At 27.3% G+C, this 21,036-nt stretch overlaps 1 protein-coding gene across 4 annotated transcripts in view; it reads right to left on the minus strand.

Moving 5' to 3' along the window:
- The window catches only part of LOC129957705 (katanin p80 WD40 repeat-containing subunit B1-like), a 71,107-nt gene extending 50,083 nt beyond the window's left edge, over positions 1-21,024 (minus strand). For 2 of the 4 annotated variants that reach the window (XM_056070167.1, XM_056070164.1), the window contains exons 1-2: positions 20,571-21,024; positions 19,002-19,132 (exon numbers count right to left, since the gene is read on the minus strand). In XM_056070167.1, the coding sequence (XP_055926142.1) occupies positions 19,002-19,132; positions 20,571-20,604 (165 nt within the window). In that variant the 5' untranslated portion in view covers positions 20,605-21,024. The remainder of the gene's footprint in view (positions 1-19,001; positions 19,133-20,570) is intronic. The other 2 variants (XM_056070166.1, XM_056070168.1) reach the window with 2 other exon arrangements.
- Positions 21,025-21,036: the final 12 nt, after the last annotated feature.

Genomic DNA, 21,036 nt, shown 5'->3' on the forward strand with positions numbered 1-21,036 from the left:
AATTTAGAAGAAATTAGTTGTGAAGAAATTAGTTCCGAAAATTTGTTAATAACATTTGAAACAAATTTGTTAATATTTGTTAACACATGAAATAATTAATTTTTCATGTAATCAAAAATTAATTATTTTTGAAATCATTGCTTAAGACATATATATATAATTGACATAATATGGAACAATTGAAATTCTCTTAAATTGTTAAGTTTAGAATACTCATAAATTAATTAATTTATTTAAAATTGTTAATCGAAAATGAAGGTTAATTAAAGTCGATCTCATAACTCAATCAAAAATCAAAATCTTTTGTTCGATAAGACGGGTTAATTTAGCTGAATACTGTTCAATTTAGCTTTGTTCGGTGCAGCTCTGAGATAAGCATTAAAGGGATATCTAAGAGTCTAGCAACAAGTTTAGATGCGTGTATTTAGGATGGGTTGGCCAAATATTTGGAAAGGATCTCAGGGTAGAATATATCATTTCTTGATAAAAAAAAAAAATTAAAGCCAACATTCATTTGTATTAGCTTTTATTCTCAAATCAATGAGTTAAGAGTTATGATATCTATATATAATTTTGCAATATTTTGATGACTAAAAGTAGATTAAGGTTTTATTACAATTGTATCACCATCAGCAAACTCTGAAAGTGACATCATAGAGTCAGAAATTTCAGTATAAAACGAATAAATTTATGATAGTACTGGAACAAATTTCCAACAATAATAAAACAGGGAGGTTAATATATATCATTTGAAAACAATAGCCATAGGAATCAAGGTTAGATTTAAATCGAGATTTAAAAAGAGTAGATAAAAAAAAAGACATCTGATTTAACTCTTCGTCATTTGCAATTATTTTCTTCTTTAAATGGCACCAATGTATATCATGGATATAAAATCTATAATATATGTTCATTCAACTTTGATAACTTCAAAACTATAATTAGTTCTAATGAGAATGTAAATGAGATTATGTAAGAAAATTACAAATGGCACTGTATTTAATAGTTAATAGATGTAGAATGCGTGTATCGTATTTATTAGATGTGATTTACGAAAAGCATTATGGTACCATAAGCATAAAACATTTCAATCCTGAAGAAGTTATTTTCGGCAGAATAGAAAGAACTAATGATTTTTATAAAATCACAGGTGTGATTCAATCAAATCATTATTACTATAACCGAAAAAGGAAGAAAAAAAAAAATAGCCACAGGTTTTCCAAAGAAGCAAAAATTTTCATTTAACTGCACATAATCCAAATTTAGAATTAAGGTTTAAAAAAAAATTATGAACCATAAATGTTTTAAGCTATCTTTAGTAATCTAAATTTCTTCGAATTTTAGGGCGTACACTATTTTTATAATTCAAAAGAAGGAAAAATTATTTCAAAGTAAAAGCAAGGCCACAAATTTTCCATTTCAGATCACGTTTCACGTCTTGTGACTAGATATTCTAATTCAAATAAATGTATATCTTGATGGTATGCAGGTAAGTCTTGACAAATTTTACAGTTGAAAAAATTGCTCAAAATTCATATTCCACTCTTGTTTAACATCTGGTATTTTATTATTTTTAGAAGCTTTATATGTTAAACTATATTTTAAGGCTTCTCTCAGCAAAAAATGCACTTCTTCTTTCCCCCTTTATCTTCTCGTCTGGCTTGCTGCATTCTTTTTATTAAATCGGTGCCTTTCGATCGATAGATGGATATTTCAGGAAAATTTGTTAACCTTATTTTTTATGATAGTCCATCAATCCTATACATACTTTTTTTTAATGAGACTAAAAGAAGTTAGGAAAGTATAATCATAGAAATTATGTAATTTATCATTTTTTGAACTAAAAAAATTTATTTTATTGATCATCTCGGTACAGTCGGTTTGCAGACATCCCTCATATAAGTGTAATAAAATACTTAAATTTGTTTTCCACATTGTTTTAAATGTTCCCGCACCAGTTCTTTCTTACAATTCAATATATTTCAATGGCGAATTCAATGTCACACGTTTCCAGACCTGATTTATTCCAGCTTTTGATTGCACAATTTCAATACAACAAGGAACGATAAAAGCTCAAAGAATTTTGCAGAACCTGAAAACTTATAGAAGTTGAATATCCTACAATATCATGAACAGTCTTTATCAGGAAAATGAATTAAATGTAGAGTGATTTGCTAAATTTCAAGAAAAAAAAGAAGTTTCATTTTGTTTATAGTTATAGAATGAGATTACAAATTTCTCATATGATTCAAAATGCTGTTATAAATTTTTTAATTGGATTATAAATGACTAACGCAATTTTAAGTTAATTTTTAAAACCATAAAATTTTACAACCCAAATGCGTTTCTGGTATTTGTTCTCGTTCCAAATGGTTCCATTTTACGTAAGAAACCTCCTATATACATACTAGCTAGCGGGGGGGGGGGGAATAAACCCTGCCCATAGTTTTTACAGCATTTGAGTCCGCGCACGCAAAATGTCGTGAGAAGTAAAGATTTAATACGAATACGGATTTCATAACTTTTTTTAAGAGTGCGCTTTCTCTTTCATTATATAATGTCTGAAATCTGGAGCAAACAATGAAAAAAAATTGTCTCTAAAAAAATTCTACTAGAGTTAACTTCATTGAATTATAGCAATTTCAAATCATACAACTCTTTCATTTTCAAGCAAAAACTTCTATTGTAAATTCGAATACTTCAACACAAATCGTGAAAGCATTATATATATGGCTAATTTAACATAATCTATCCTCTGGTATTTTTTTAATTTCTATATTAATAATTGAGTATTTTATAATGCTAATAAAATTATATAATGAATACTGCATATTTATCTTAAATAGATCCTTTATGTCATTACTAAACAAATTTTTCAATACATTAATTTAGTATTGATTTTACCTTTTGATTTCTAAATAAACGCAAGATAAAAATATTTGACAAATTTGTAACGTTTTAAATATTATATAAATAAGATACTAGACAATGCAATATAAATCATTTTAGAATTTTACATCAATAAGAAAAATTTTGGGACACATTCACGATTGCATGGGTAATTGAGAAAACACATTCAATAATTTTTGACATTAATATAATCAAAATATATAATTTTGAATATATTACTAAATATAGATATTTTATATAGCATATAATATATTGATAATATATAATATATATTGATTTATTAATATCAATATTTTTTAATATAACCAAAATATATAATTTTGAGATTTTGTTATAATGCAAATAATCAGCAAGAGAAAGAATTCACAATTCACTGTTTTGAATTCCCTTGCACAATTTCAAGAAGGAAATCTGGAATTGGTAAGAGTTTCCTTTTATAACCTGTTTGTCACAAGGACTTAAAAAAATAATAATTTTTCTGAATAAGAGTATATAAGTTAATATCCTATCAATGCAGTTCATAATAATTTTTTCCCAATTCTAAAAAGAGTTATCAATAAAAGGAAGATTTGGCACATACTTCAGTTACTAGTATTTTTATTTTTGACAGGATTGGTGCTACGGGAAATTCCAAAGAAACAATAGTTAATTCAATCTGTTAGGTAATACGGAGGGGGGAAAAATCGAGCGACCTTGAAAACAATGACATTTTAGTCCTCTCTAAAACAAATACGGGCAACACGCACCTGCGACATTACGATATCAATTCAATATCTTAACAGCATGTTCCAGATTTCTTGCCGTCTTATTTCAATAACTGTCTTCCAGATTAGATGATGAATCTTTAGAAGCAGCAAAGAAAAATAAGACATTTTCTTTATTTTTATTGTTTTCAATTTTAGAAAATGTATATTAAATTTTTTAAATGAATGTGCGTTACAATAATTTAAAATTTGAAATAAATTCAAAGCAAAAGGGCACACCTACTTCATTCCTCTTAAATTGAATGATTGAATCGAATTGTAGAAAGATGATGTGTAAATTACTGCTGAGCAGGACCGGTTTAGACTGGATGCTCCAAGTTATTTGAAATATGGAATCATTTATAAATCCGTTTAAATAATATTAGCCGCCTTTAGCAACCAACTTGTTCCTCAAAAATACCTTTTTTTTTTTTTTTTTTTTTTTTTTTTTCTTGCTGCTAAATTGTCAATATGAAATGCAATTTTGAAATTCCACTTTGCTATTTATTTAAAAATATTTCTGAGTTAATATTCAAGGAAAGCAGTTTTTATTTTTTAAAATCCTAATTTTAATAGTGGTAAACATGCGATTCAATGCTTTGATGGATGAGCTGAATTTTCTCATATTAGAAATATTTTTGCTGATTGTAAATTGAATTAATTTTTTTAATTATTAAAAATAGGGATATCAATTTCATTTCTGTACAATTTTTTAAATAGAGAAAGTTTTTTTTTATTTTAATTTTTCAGATAATGCAAAAATCATTTATATACGATAAAAGTTATGAAAGATATCGTCATCGATTTCCATAGCAAGTAGCAATATCCTATCTTACAATGGTTATTTTCTCGCTCGATCAAACTTTGCATTTAATACTTACTTCTTGATTTCCTTTACATCTTTTTCCATCTGGATGAATGCAATTTTTGAAAACATGGCGAACTATTTACAGAGCATTTCTAATATTTTGCAACTCCATTAATTAGCGAAATTATTGTTGCAATTGTAAAAACATTCAATGAAGCAGACTGAAATGTTTGTGTTTATATAGAGATTTATTTACTGCCATTCGGCAATAATTTTAAATAATAACAGCGATTTCTGTGCAACGGACGTTAGTGTTACATAAAATTGTGTACACACAATTTTTTTTCATGATGATGATGAACCCAGAGAAATTGAGGGTCCAGGCGGGAGTTTGAGCAGCTTATACGTAAGTCTAGCACTGCTCCAGACCAGTATCGACATGATGTCAAACATACAGTACACTCCCGATTATCCGCGGAATTGGGTGGCGCGGCCGCCGCGGATAACAAAAATCGCGGATAATCCGAAAAAAGCTAAAAACGGGTATAGCAAAAAAGAAAACAGTCATTCCAACTTTGAAAAATCGTTTTATGTACAATAAAACGTAAAATAAACAGCAGAAAATATTTAACTAACGCTTCATATTTTAGTATATCACTCAAAACTAACCTAAAATGCATTTTGTTAATGAAAACAGAAAAGTGCTTAGTATTTACGAGAGGCGTCAAGGATACACAGAAAAATTAATACATATGTACTGTTTTAATACTGTAATGTATTATGTAATTACAAAAGCATAACTGTAAAACTGCACCTTTTTGAAAAAATCAGTCAAAAAAAAAAAAAAAACTTTGTGCGGCAGGCGCGGATAACCCGTCCACGGATAATCGGGAGTCTACTGTATTTGCAAAATCATTTCCCATACCATATAATTAAATTTTTTATTTCTAAAATCTAATTGCCAAAAATAATTTTGACATGACATCTTTTAAGACGTTTTGTTTTCTGAAATCGGTTTAGTCCTAAAGCCTATCGTAAATATGCATAGTTTTATCTTTAATTAGAAGAACAGAAGATCGTTTCTAACATTTTTTCTAAATAAATTTAAGAATAAAACAAATTTCATTAAACAAATCTGAAAATCTGATACCAAATTTCATATATAACTTTAGCAATTCCTTGGCACAATTAAAATTCCATCACTGAAAAATTCATTGAGATTATCACACAAAGCGGCAAATCGATACATGCCAAATGACGCGAAAATGAACATCAACTCATCTGACCACAGTTTTTCATACGTCTGGTGTAGTTAATTACAATTAAGGATGTACAATGAAATGAATCTACAAGCTCTGATTAATGTTATTCTAAAAAAAAAAAAAACTGAGATCAATGAACTACGTAATCGATAAAACGAAGGTGAAAATTTAACAACAAAAACCTTCATCAGGCACGATGATAAGTTACTGGAACGTGACGAAACGGTTAAAGAAATCTTTTGTTTTCATTTAACGGAACCGGATAAAGGATTAATTTCATGTTTTCTTCAGTAGGATGGCACAAGCTTCAAAAAAAGAAAAGATGCATACCAAGTAAGCCACACGAGCATGAAATGGTAAGTAATAGAGAAAAACAAGAAAATATGCATTTAAATTTACAAAATACAGACCAAACATCATTTCATTAGAGAAACATTCTTTTCCTCGCATAAAACGAGTATTCGATTTGAACAGTGAAAATGGTAATACATATGCAGCACTTTTTTGAAATAAGTTAATATTCCTGAACAAAATTTGTACCATTTTTTAAATAACCACCAAATCTTTTGACAACATGTTTAAACAGGGTATAATTCTATGAAACAATTTGTTGGTTAGACAATATTAACTCCATCTTGCAAATTAATTTGCAGGATGGAGTTTGCATTATATTCTACTTTATTATTTATATTATGCTCTATTTTATTATATTATTATTATTTAAATTTATACTCTATTTTATTCTGCCTTACGATCTACTCAGGAAGCGAAAAAAAAATTTTCTAATCATTTTTTTTTTTTTTTTTTTTTTTTTTTTATTTACCTTAAGAAAAAGTTGAACCGAATGAAATAGTTTCATGTAAAGCTTCATAAATCATTAAAATATCAATTACGGTATTAACAAATTTTACAATTATAACTCAGAAGTTTATTTTACAGCTGTGACATTTAAAGCGATCTCACTGGACTTCAAAAATTTTCGTAGTTCCGTTAAGGATATGAATATAATTGCAATTTTGTTTGTCGCATTCATAATATAAAAATTCCAAAAACAATTATTAGAAAACAGAAGAAAAAAAAATCTGAATATAATCTAAATCAGATTCTCATGTAAAGGTTCATATTACTTATTTCGATTAAAGCGGAATCTAGAAATGTATAATCTCACATTACCGTAAAAAGTGAATTTAATTCCCTTCTTTAACCTTAAAAAAAAGGAAAGAAAATTATTTTACAGACAAAGAACATACACCCTAAAATCAACAGAAGAATCAGACTTTCCAAGCAGTTATATAAATAAAGAAACCCCACACAAATTCCTCTATAAGAAAAATACCTCGAGTTTTCACCTTTATTTCTGCGGGCAAGATAACATTGACGTCTAAAGTGAAAAATCCAAAAGAAAATGCGAGCATTTACGAAATTCAAGGTTATGCCCTTTCCTTTTAGAGAAAACAAGGCTACGTCACTGAACATCAACCAGGTGCTTTGCAACAATGCTATAGAAGAGGCGTCGCATAGTTTTCCCGCACCTGTTTAACTGAAAGGACAAGGATATTTCATAATCAATGCAGGCTCTTCGACTAGAAGATGCATTCACTCATTAAATTTTTCCTCTCAAATCAATGTGGCATTTTGCCACTGAGTCTTAAATAATAAATGGCATATCTATGAATATGAGCAACCAATTGATTAACGAGATTAGAAAAAAGAGGCTGTTAAAGAGAAAGTATGATGCAACACTAAACCCACAGGAGGTTCTCATCCAAGGTCTTCTAGAAGTTATTTTGCAAACACACAGACACCGCACTCTTCCAAAGAAGGAGCAAAAGGGGAAATTTCTTGATAACGACCACAGACATCTTCTTTTTCATTTATATATGGTCTCAAACTCAGAATTAATGATTTAAAATCGGAATTACAAGTAGCTTAACGAACTTTTTAGAGAAAATCGAAGACCGGACTTCTCAAGTTATAAAACTAACTTTCATTTGATAGTTGAAAGCTTCTGACTAAAACTCATATCGGAACCAAATCAATCATATAACATTGATGGTTTTTCTATCGGTTTTTGCATCTACATATTTATAAAGCTAAAGGCAAATGTCTCTTTCAAAATGTCTTTAAATCAGAAAATAATAATAAAAAGCGAAGCTATGAAATACTACACACAAGTAAAGAAACGCAAGAAACTCTTGAAGATCAAAATTTATTTTAAATAAAAATAAAGCACTCAAACCCTAAATGGAAAATTTTAGATATGCCTTGAATATGAAAATTGTTCTTAAAAGAAAATAACCGATATTTTGATATATAGGATTGAAAATTAATTCAATTCGAATTCTAAGAGAATAATAAGGGTAATATTCTCCTCCTATAAGAATATTACGTTTATTTTTTGATATTTAAAAACATACTAAATATGCATTTTTCCGTGCCTTGTTCCCCGATTCGTACTTTTCTCCCTCTAAGAAGATGCACTGCATGAAGTCGAAAGTCACTTTCTTCCGAGAGTCGGAAAAATATTAAATGTTTACAGATAAACTTTAATGTAAATTATAAACGAATTAAAATATCTAAGATTGATAATATTTAAAAAAAATTACAACTTTATAAAAATGAGGAAATATATAATCAGCAAATTTGCATAAAAGTGAAAAACATGCTTAACATTTGACACTGATATATAGACTAAGAATTACTTCAAAAAAATCGGAACGTTGACATTTAATATACCTTAAAGTATAATAAATCTCACTGCACTGATTTTTCTAAATACTTCTATAAAATGTTGTTTGAAATATAAATTCATTATATTTTTAATGATACTTAGTTTTTGTAATCAAAATATTTGTAAAAATTATTTCCATTTTTTTTCTTTGAAATCAAAATTAAATTTTCTTTTAAATTATTTGCAGACATTAAAATGTACTAAAAACTATGCATTGCAATCTTATAAATAAGAAAGCAAAGAATCTTATAAATAAGAAAGCAAAGAATCTTATAAATAAGAAAAAAATTTAAAAATCCATAATTTTAGCTAAGGGAACCAATATTTTATCATGATATTACTAGTCAATGTTTTATAAAATTTTTATACACCATAATAAATAAATTGTATTTATCTTAACTTTTGGAAATTGTGTCATTCACTCAAGTTCGAAAAATTTCTAAAGAATGTTACCAATTTGTATAATAAACGAGTTACAAGAAGTTAGAAATACCAATTTGAACATCCACACCGATTTAAAAAAAAAAAAAAAAAACTGTTATATTATGCTATATAAATACAGGCAAAAAAAGGTTAACAGAAACAATACACACATGACTAATCCAACAAAGGTGATTTTTGGTTATCTTCCCACAAGATAACAGTGGCAAATCACAGACGTGAACTAATCCACGCGTAGTATAATAAATTACTGAAAGGCCTCTCGTTATTGTAGCATCATAAACACATATATCAACAAAGCCTTTGTTTCCAGACCTTTAAATTGAGCGATAAAATTTTTCTCTTACAGAAGAAGCCAAAATAGCACACCAAGAGTTATTTAGTTTCTATAAAAATTATACCGGCATTGTTTTTAAAATCGTTTACAGAGCGCTGGAAACATAAATTATGGAGAGCACTATTCAACTTAACTGGAAACAGAGGACTGTTGCAAGTATATGATTAATTCAAAGTAATGTTTCTAAGAAACGGGAAATAACATTCAAGTAACTTCTGTCTTGTAATTCTAAAAATTTGTTAAATTAACGCTTTTTAATGCACCCATCAAGTAGAATCAAAAAAATAATGTAATAAATATAAAACTTGAAATATTTATGTATTAATAAATAATTTAGTATAATTTATTAATCAAATACATTAACGATTAAGAGAACTTTAAGTACAAATTAATACTAAAGGGAACAAAATACGTAAAATTATCACATTTTCTGAAACTTCAAAAAATTATCAACAATTTAAATCAATATTATAGACAAGGTGGTATAAACAAATTTTGCGTTTACGAAATAAAATCTTAGAAATGCAAATTTTTCAATGCATCTACGATCGAAATCGAATCATGACTGATTAAATAACATATCGTATTTTGCGTTCAAACATCCAAAATCTAAACTTAAATGGGCAAACAGTATTTCCTTCTATAATTCCTATTCAAAATGGGATACAAAATATTTTCATACTTTTTAGGTATTCTTCAGCAGATAGTATATATATATATATAAACTGAAGGATTTTAGAAAGAAAATTTTAAGTTTGCACAACAACATTTAAATATTTACAGTGAATAAAGTATTTAAGAACTAGATTACTTTCACTCTACCTACGTTCTAAGATGCAGCGTTTCAAAATGTATCCATTTTCAGTCCAACAAACACAAAAGTGTGGATCTGCTCATATAAAAAGTAATATGTTGTTAGGAACAATACTCCCAAACTTCTGTTAAATTCATAACTTTTTTCAAAGCTCTAACAATGGTTGGAACACGTGAATTTCCTGGATCACAAATGCATTTTCAGTTCTTGTTATGATAAAAATGAATGCACGACACCAAGAATCATGAGCACTATCAGTAAGAACAGCACCACGGAATGACTAATATCTGCCAGAAACGAGCTAGGTACATGTACCTAAAACCTTAGAGGCTACAATTTTTCTAATATTTACTTCATAATCTAAGTGCTCACTTCTTTTAAGTGTTCCGAAATGTAATTATTTTAATAGAACTAAATAATATCACACAATATTATAAAAAAAAAAAAACATCATATCCGTTGATTTGATTAGAGAATTTGTTAAACTGCAAACATACTTTTTTTCCATAAAAAGCGTCTTAAAAACTGGAACCAGACTTTACAAGGCTTTGCACGAAATAGCAGCATAAGAGGGACAAGAAAGTTTAGAGTTCTTGAACTGAAAGTTCACTTTTTAATGAGTAACAAAATTAGTTCGCTCCATAAAGTTGTTTCAGAGAGCAAACATAGATCTTAGTCAGTATTTTAAACAGCACTGCTTTAAAAAAAGTATACAAAATTGGTGACAAAAATTCAATATGTAAATTTGATAAACGGAAACAATAATATATTTACAGAACTGGGGAGGGAAGATATTTAGAATAACAGGCAATATTATAAATAGCTATGACCAATAAAAAATTCACAAAAGTAGTAACAAAGGGAAAGGAATTTTTACAATTATAATCCGGTAATACTATTGCACAAGGGCAAAAAATTACTTTTTTCATCAATATGAAAATGTTAGGGTGAATAGATTGTTTCACTCGAAATATAATATCATATAACCGAAATTTCCATTTACATAATAGTTAAATGCATGCTTTTCGACAAATAAATTTCAAGCTAAAAATATTTCATTACTGTTTAGCTATTTTAAAAACAGAATAATGAGTAACAGGATTCCTAACGCGTATTTCTCGAATATTCATGAATTAAATAATCGCAAAGAAAATGACCTTTATAAAATTGAACTCGCCGCTATTTACGTAATCGTAAAATCAAGAGCTTGAACATCTCACCCTTCTTCATGCAAAAGAATTAAAATACGCATTTGTAACAATTTCTTTGATATAGTCCAATTAAAATGCTATCGTTTCCAATGTATGTCATTCCATGCAATATTCATTCAATAAATGACTTGGAAAAGAATTCATTTTCCCTGACATTCATTTCCCTAATTTCATTTTATTTCATGAAATAAAATGAAAGAATGAAATCTGAAAAAAGTAAGCGACGTCAATTAAAAAAAATAATAAAATGTAAGTCTATTTAAGAGAATTTTAAAATTATTGAAAATTAAAGGTATTTACTCTCCATATTTACGCTTACTGACTGTACCGAAAAAAAATTCTTCAGAAGAAAAGAAAAAAAAAAAAAAGAGTTTTAACTCATCAATTTCCTTCAAGAATGAAATAAAAAAATTTAGCCTTAAGGCACATCACTGAATAATTTTCTTTTAATTATTCAGTATAAACAGGAAATGTTAAAACACTTCATCGTTTTGGCATTAGTCAATCCGTAGGCGAACTGGAATTGAATAAGCAATGAATGTTACACAATAAACGACTATGAAGCGAACTTAAATAAACTGGACTAGCTTGTACTTAACTGGATGTGTTGGACCTAGTGGATTAGTAATGATGAAGGGCAACATCAAATTCATTCAGTGAATACCGAAGAAAAATCCAAAAAATTTAAAGTATTAAGTAAGAATCAAAACAAATGTAATAAAGAAATCATACTTTTCAAATTTAGAAAGCAGGCCCTATTTTTTTTTTGGGGGGGGGGGGGAGGAATTCGTTTAAGAGTAAAAAAAAAAAAAATCACTTTAAAATAAAAGAATACAATCTAAAACTGCGACAAAAAAATTGCTAGGGGAAATAATGGTGATTTGTCAAAAAGGAAAAATAGTTTAAATAAAAGCAAGAGTGAATTTACAGGAAAATACAATAATATCCATAAAATATAAAGAAAAGAAAAGAAAACCTGCGAGCTGTATTAACAACACTAATCAGTCAGTTCATACAAAAAAGTCACCGCATATTTCCCCTCCCCCAAAGTTGTTCAATAATCAATTCGATTTATCTTAATAATGCAGCAATTACGAGATTCAGGCAATGGTATAATCTAAGAAAAATAAAAGAATTTAAATTTTCTTTCTCACATTCTAATAAAAATAAAAGCATTGCAAACAGTTTAATATTAAAAAAAACTGACTGCATAGTTGTTATGCAACCTAGTTTTAAATTTTTTAAAAATATATAAAGGAATTTTTGACTAAATTAAATTCTGTAGCTATTAAGATACGGAAATGATAATATCGGTAACTCCTGAAAGCTCTGAAGTATGACGAGTTTTTATCTATTTAATTCGTACATTAAGAGAAAAAATATATACTTTTCAAAACAGGTTATGCAAGGAATTTAATTTTTTTTAAAGAAATCGCAGCTTAAACCTGGTACATCTGAGATAAGCAACATAGTAATACTATTCACACTAATTTTATTCTATGACCGACAGTCAGAAGTTATAAAGTATAGCTAGTGAATAAAACAGAAAAGTAAAAATAAAACAAGTTAAAATTGTTTAAAATATTGGAAACAAGAAATCGTTTTAGTTCAACTGTCGAGATTTAATACAATTTTCATCCATCATGAAACAGTACAAGGACATAGAATTTTTATCGTTTTTCATTCAGTTTTAATAAGCTCAGATATAATTTTAAATTTAACAAAACAAACAGTTGAATAAATATGTACAAAATTTTTTTTGTGTAGACTCTGACAAAAAAGAAAGAAAAAATTATTCTCTTATAAAAGTCGAAATGGCGTCGAATTCAATGCTCTGATCTGGACTCAACATTAAATGAACAAATTTTTAAATGGGTATTTTTATCCTAATAGATAGGTAATATTTTTTTTTTTTTCTGTAGTAGAAGACGTATGTATTATTCCATATGTGTCCAATTTCGTAATTGTATTTCGTCCTTCATATATGTGTAGCCTATAAAATTTCTACCTACATCCGCCTGCTCAAAGCTGGATAAGAAATTTTCAACTTCATTAATGCAGACATGAAAGGCTAAGTGTAAACGAAAGAGATGACAAAAGATGCAGGTGGCAGCAGAAACAAATCTTACCCTCCCCTCATAGAAAAAATACAATTATTACTGTGTAAGAAACTAACATAAAATGTGATTATTATTTTTTTTTTACAAATCTTTGGCATGTATGAAGTATCCATACAGAAAATATTGTAATCATCAAACAATTCGACAAAATTATTTTGATGAATTTCTAAGTTTTAGAATTCTCCGATTTTTTTTTTTTTTTTTGGGGGGGGGGGCATCTATTTTTCCGTACGTTTCACCAAAAAAAAAAGAGCAACTAGAAGAAATTAACGTCTACTTTCGCCCAAAATTGTACATCTTTACAAAATTTGAACACTGGAAAAGGTAATTTTTCAAAATATATGCTTGATTTTTTTTTCTTTAATATTTTATGAAGCTGAACTAAAAAGCGTCATATACACGCAGATATTTTGTTGCAAAGCGTGACAAATACCCACTTCCAAGGAACAGAATTTTTATACATTTTTTTAGCTATTGCCTTTTTATATGCGCGTTGTACTCTGTCGAATGGTCCTATTAATATAGTCGGGGTGCACTACCCAAATTTGTCTCGCATACTCCCTAATAAAGAAAGATATTATCCCACCCCAGCATAAGATTTTGGACCTTGGACAAAGCGGCAATGCCACGAATGTTCAGATTTTTATATTCAGAGTTCCAAACATGAGCGTAGTATAAACATGTTCCGTAGTATAAAGAAGCAGACCGAGTACGCACTTTGGATTCTTTGTTGTTCGCCACTGAAATTAAAATTCGACATATTGTCACAATTTTGGTAGCAGAATAGTAAAACAATTTTCATTTATATAAATCGCTGCATTTCATCAAATTTACATGCTTGAGAACATACAGACCGATAGACAGTCAACTCTTTGATACATTTCATTCAAGAATTTATTAAGAATGTACCCTTTACATGATAAAATTATGTTTCAAATTACATTATCTTAATAATTGTATTTTGAACCATTGTTTATTTACATATACGAGAACATACAAACCAACAGATGGTCAACCTTTTGAAAGATCTGGTTATAAATTTGATACGGATCTATAATTTAAATTGCTAAGTTCGTGTACTAAATTTCATTCATTTAGCTCTTTAAATTTTGCAGCGTTCACAAGCACTCGAACAGTCAGACAAGCAGGCTTCATCAAAATGGATTTCATTCAAAGCTGACATAAATCTACAAATGTGAGGCTAAGAGCATACACAAATATCATCCATCTAGCTCACATCGTTTTTGAATTATCGCATTCACAGACGGGCAGAGCAACAGATGCATGTTCAAAATGTATTTTTCAGAGTCTAAAACACGGAGATTCATCAAAATCTCGAGTTCCAATTTTTTGATTATTACAATATTTTCTCTATATATACTTCGTTCATAAGAAACTAAAAATTAGTTTTTAAAAGAACTGAGGAAATCAAATATCAAAATTAGCTAGTAAAAAATTAAAATATTATCTATTCAAAAATGAACATTTTATGGACAACAATTTCCGACATTAATGGAAGAAAATCTAAAAAATCACAAAAGAAAAAGACAGTTCAAAAATTGCTTTTGGAAAAGACAAATGTGTCCTTTATATCTTAATAGATTCAACTGAAAACCTTAGTTAAACGTCACCAAGATAAAAATAGTTTTCTTCCACATGTTATAAATAGGATACGATTTTTTAAAAAAGGCGGGAGAATCGAATTCATAAATGGATCATGCTGCTTAAGAAGAGAAATAATGGTAAAAATGAGCTTTTCATTTCGCCATAACTCCCCTTCTGCTACGATAGAAAGATAATTTATATCAAACGAATTATCATTTCATCATAGAGAACATCTTTTGCACTCAAAAGTTTTTCCATATTCCTTGGAAGTTAAGAATTGAAAAGCGATTTTCCATTTTTTTTTTTTTTTTTTTTTAGCTTTTATTAATTTGCCTTCAGCTCTACATTCGTTAATTCTAAAGTTTCAAATAAAATGAAATTAAATATGGAAATGGCAGAGGAATGTCATTTCCTTGTATTTTGAAACAAAAAAAATTAATATTTGCCTTCGGAATTGTAAACAGAAATTTATTTAACTAACGTACGATGTTTCAGCAACTATCCTAGTCATTTTAAATCTTGCAATCTCTAATTTTTTTTTCACTAGAGTACAACTGAAGTAAAATGATACTTTTTATTATTTAGAGGGCTTCTGCATCGAAAGTAATAAAGCATTCACAAAAATACTGAAGCATTTATGAAACACCAAGAGTATAGGCAATTTCAAAAATGGGCATTTCGCCCATTTGGGATATAAATTACAAAAATGGAGAACCAAATATAAATCAGGTGAACATGCATACGACCTACTAAATAGTTAGCACATAAAAATGACAGTTGCTTAGTTTTGGTTTAATGGCACAAAAGTTGAATTTGCCCATGCAAATGAATAGAAATAATGCATATTTTGAACGTTTTTCATGAAAAGAAGTTTTGCTACTAAATGAGTTGAATAAAAGCTACTTAATACTTCAATAAACTATTTTTTTCAAACACTTTCAAAACAGGTGGTATATTGATTTAGGTAAATACAGAGGGGAAAAAATGAATATTTTTCCTTTATTAGTGTAATTAAATACATATTGATTTTATTTTTATTGAAATACAATTCTTATTTGTCACAATTCTCACAGAAATCTGAGAAATTTAGATTTTTAGCTCCATTGAATCTGTGCTTCTAGACCTTCTAAGACGATCGATCCCACCTCAGTCCCCCCTCACTTCAAGTTAGACGCATGTTGTTGTTTTTTATACCTATAGAGAATTTTTTAAATTAATTTATTTAGCGATATATATCACAAAAGATTCCTTCATTCTACCTTAATAAACATAAAACATAGCTGTTTTTTTTTTTTTTTTTTTTTTTTTTTTTTTTAACTTTTTCCATAAGATTTTAATCTCAGCAAAAATGATTTTTTCAACATTCTTAATATAAAAGTCAAATATATATTGGAATATCGTTCGAATAAAAACGACATACTTTATATTTAAATATGTTTCCTTTTTATTCAATGACAGTATAATTTCAAATTTTAAAAATAAAGTGACTCAAGTCTTTTATTACTACTTCATCAAGAACAAATGTAATGTTTTACATTAGCAATCAGCTAATTTTCTTTTAAATTAATAAAATGAGATGGATTAATAAGAACATGTACAAGCTTATGCTTCAACAATTTGATCTTTAATCAAAATAGAACAGAATTAAAGAATAATTGTTCCAAAATTCTATAACAGCTATTAAAAAGCATCAAACTTCCAACTGAATTTTATAATTAGGTTTCAAAGAACAGAAATAATTTGGAAGGTTCATTGAACCTTCCAGGTTATGGGATAGTCATAAAAAAAGGGTGGGGGGACACTTCTGTAATTTTGTTATTTAATATTGCATCTTCACAAATTTGGTGTTAATATAAATGACTAAAGGGAGCAGGTTTCTTGAGATAGACGAACTGGTTAAAAGAATTAATTAACATGGTTAATTAACTTTGTTAACTCTGATAGTAGTTAATTAACCAATATCTTGAAATTTTTCAAATCACGGCTATCATTTTTTTAATCAAATTTATTTGTCAGAATAAAATTAACCTCTCAATTAAAATGTTATAGAATTCTGATGATTATTTCAAGAGTTAGAGTTTTGAAAAATGACGCTTTCAGTATTGAATTAATCTTATGAACTTGCAGTAATATCTCGGAAATTAATTTTTTTTTTTTTTTTTTTTTTTTTTTTAAATTTCTCACTCACCTAAAATAAATTATCATATTTCATAAAGTCCTGAAATAAATGTATAAATAACACAAATTTAATGTTTTTAAGAATTTTTAAAGGTGAAGTAGGGAAAAAGTGAACAGTAACATAGTAAAATTTGTGCATGGAAGTAAAGTTGACAAGCTAAAATACAGAAATCCCAAAAACCGTGTGTATACCCCAAATAGTTTTCAAAATATTCACAAAAATTGTAAATTCCTACAGTCAATTTGCAAACCCACTTTTTGAGGAATCATGTATTAAATATATTTGTATTTATAGATCTACTTTTTATGTAGTATAAGCTTTAACAACCATAATATTATTGCAATTAGTTAAATGTTATATTTATTTTCAGATCAAACAATTTTAATTTCACATAAATTTTGCTTTCTTTAAAAAAATGAATGTTTTTTTCCCCCATTCAAATGATATAAAATTAGATTGCAGGACATATTAGCTTTTGGAAAGTTTAATGTTTACTCTTTAATGGCAGTTATCATTTGCAAGTGATTGAAATAGAGATCTAAGAAAATCCACATTCTTGGATCAGAATTTCTCTTACCAGTCAGGAAATTAATTAATGCTAAAATAAGGAAATTAATTAGCACCTATTATTTATAGACTTAATGTAAAGCACTCATTCATAATTTTCTTTAATTAAGGGGAATATATTTTTAAAATATTTTTTAAATTATTTCCTCAGATATAAAATTATCTCCTCATTACAATTGCATTTATGAAAAAACACTGTTTTCAGACCTCCAGTTCAAGATATTGTGGATTTTATGTATTACGGATGGCTCAATTCCATAATATGGATGGATTTGCAATTATTTATATTGATTATATCAGCTGCTGCATGGTAAAAAGAATGTGGTTCATTTATTCTTACAGTAGTGTACATTAGTAAACTTAATAAATCTTTTATAAGAATTACAACTGCTTCCACTTGAAGATAAAAGTTCATCCTTTCAATAAACACCAGTAATTTCATTGATAAAATGTCTTTAAAGTATTTGCATTTCCCCAATCATCGAAATTTTAAGAAGAAAAAAATGGGTTGAACATCATATTAATATATGTAGCAAAGACAACTCATGTAGATATACTGCAACATCCACAACTTTTTCAGCATGTGAGAATAATCAATTTATCAGCAATCCAATACTTTTAATCTTCAGGAATAGAGGGAGGAAAAAATTTTCCTGATTTATCTAAAGAATATAAATATCTTGACAAAGGAAAAATAAAGTATTGGGGACTATTTACTCCCACAGTCCTCAGTTCCTTTTGTTAACATATCCAGAATAATAATTCAAGTTTATAAAACATTATTAATGTGCATTCTTCATATCACAATTTCTTAATTAAATCATCGATAAAAAACTTCTATAAATAAAATACAAAAAGTACGAATTACAGAAAAAACAAACTTATTAACATAAAAAAAATCAATTATTTTGACGATGTAGAAAACTGTTGCATTAACATATTAAAAACTTACTAATCTAGACCAAATTTATTACTACAATGCAGACTACCTTGAAATTTTAAGTAGAGTCAAATTCATTTGTAAGTGTTCAGAATTGGGTTTTTAAACTTTTAAATCTTACAGTTTATGAAGAATGCACTTTCTTTTTATCGATACTAATATATTAATTTCAAATATTTATAAGCATTTACTTTCCTAATGAAATATTTTTTTACTTTGTATATTTTGAGCAAATTGTTGTAGATTATTTGTTATTTAAATTTTAAAGAATGAACTGCATTTAATTAAAATCTATTGAAATAATAATACACAAAAAATATTTTGATTACATACCATAATACAATTTGGCTTCCCAACTGCCCACAAATTAACATTTTTGTCATCTCCTCCTGTCACTAACACTCGTCCAGATTTATGACCAAATGCAAGACAGTTAACATTTGCAGAATGTGCAACAAATTCTTCTAGAAAGAGAATACCAAATAACTCTGATGCAATTTCAATTTATATGTAGAACAGCAATTTCTTTCAGTTAAGTCAACATGTTTTTCCATGGTCTCTATAGTTTTGAATCACAGCTGTTAAGTTTTAATAAATAAATGAATGAATGGGACAAACTTTAGTAGTTTGTTTCTTATCAGATCTGTTTTAATCAATGATTTAAAAAAAATATATACATATATAAAAAAATGATCAAGCAAAAAGATACTATAATCTTATAGATACTATAAAAAAATACTATAAAAAGCAAAGAGATTTATAATCTATCATCATTAATTTAAATATCACAAATTTATTAAAGAAGTTTTAATTTATTTATATAAAAAAATGTTTATACTTAAAATATGTATATAACCAGTAATTAGTAAAAAAAAAAAAAAAAAAAAAGTATTTTAGTTTCATTCTCTCCTATAAATTACTTTGTATGTGTATGTGCTCCCTAGTGTATTATAAAATATCTATTTAACTAAAACATTTTCAGAAATATTTCTCAGCAGATATTATTTTGTAAATATATCATTTTCCTACCATAGAGATCTATACAGAAAAAAATACTCAAAACTATTTAAAATATTAATTTCTTACTTGGAATTGGAATCAATATTTATAGACATGGCTTTTAGTTATAAATATAGAATGAGAACAAATTCTAAAATTCAGTAATCATATATTAATATTTCAAAATTAGATGATTTTTTTTTCATTTTTTATACAATATTTAGAATAATAAAATTTTTGATATTTAAAATCAAATAAAAAAAGGATATTTTTAATGTGTAGCATGCAAATTAAAGTTGAAAATGAATAAACTTTATCCATATACAAAAATGTTCATTTTTTAATTGCAGAAAGAGAATTGCAAGGAAAATTTACCTACAGCATTAACTTGATACTTTTAATAATAAAAATAACTGAACTTTAAAAAAAATGTTATCCAGAATCAATTATATAATTCTTTGCATCATGAAGAGTTAAATGTCATTACAAATTACCACAATATAAATTTTTTATATATATTAGCTACCATACGAAATAAAAACTAAAAAATTATATATAACAATAAAATAAATACTAATTTTATATATCTTTGAAATATTTATATAATATTATCAACATATTACACAGAGTAGTTTAAAATGGAGATAGTAAACATAATTAAACCTCATAAAGAAAAAAAATATCCAGAATTATATTTTAAGCCAACAATCCCTGTTAGTTTAATACAATAGAAATTAAAGATAGTTACAACAATCTTTAATTTCTCAAAGGTACTTTAAGATACTACAGGCAAATGTTCAATGCAAACCTTGAGATTTAAAAAGGAGTATCATACTCTGGTTTCAACTACTTATAAATATTTGATAGATAAAAAAAATTGAGAATTAATAATTATACACTTACGCAATTTCCAGTGCTTTTTTGAAGACAGAGACATTGTTTTATCCAATAAATGTATTACAAATTTTTTAAGCACTGCATTAATCCGGCGACCAAACTAAGGTTTATAGAATTTTCTTCAAAGAAATAGAGAAATCTACCAATCGACATTTTTATCGCTGGTATTGATTCTTGAAAAATACAAAAACTATCATCTTAATAATTTCAAGTTTCAAGAAAAATATCCACACCAGTCTACAACAAACAATAAGTTTTAACACAAAGTTAATTTAGCTGAATTTTGACGAATTGTAATCTGCTGTTCTAGTTAAAAAAAAGCAAATTGAATATACTTCAAGTCGATAGTTAAAAGAAATCAGCACGTTCAAAAAATAATACTGCTTATTTACATGAAAATAGCAGCAACAAGATTACTGTCGGATTGTTGGTACAACCTTTAACAACTGAACTGAAGGTAACTAGAAGGAAA

This window comes from Argiope bruennichi, chromosome 2 (genome assembly GCF_947563725.1).
Source record: "Argiope bruennichi chromosome 2, qqArgBrue1.1, whole genome shotgun sequence".
Lineage (NCBI taxonomy): Eukaryota > Metazoa > Arthropoda > Arachnida > Araneae > Araneidae > Argiope > Argiope bruennichi.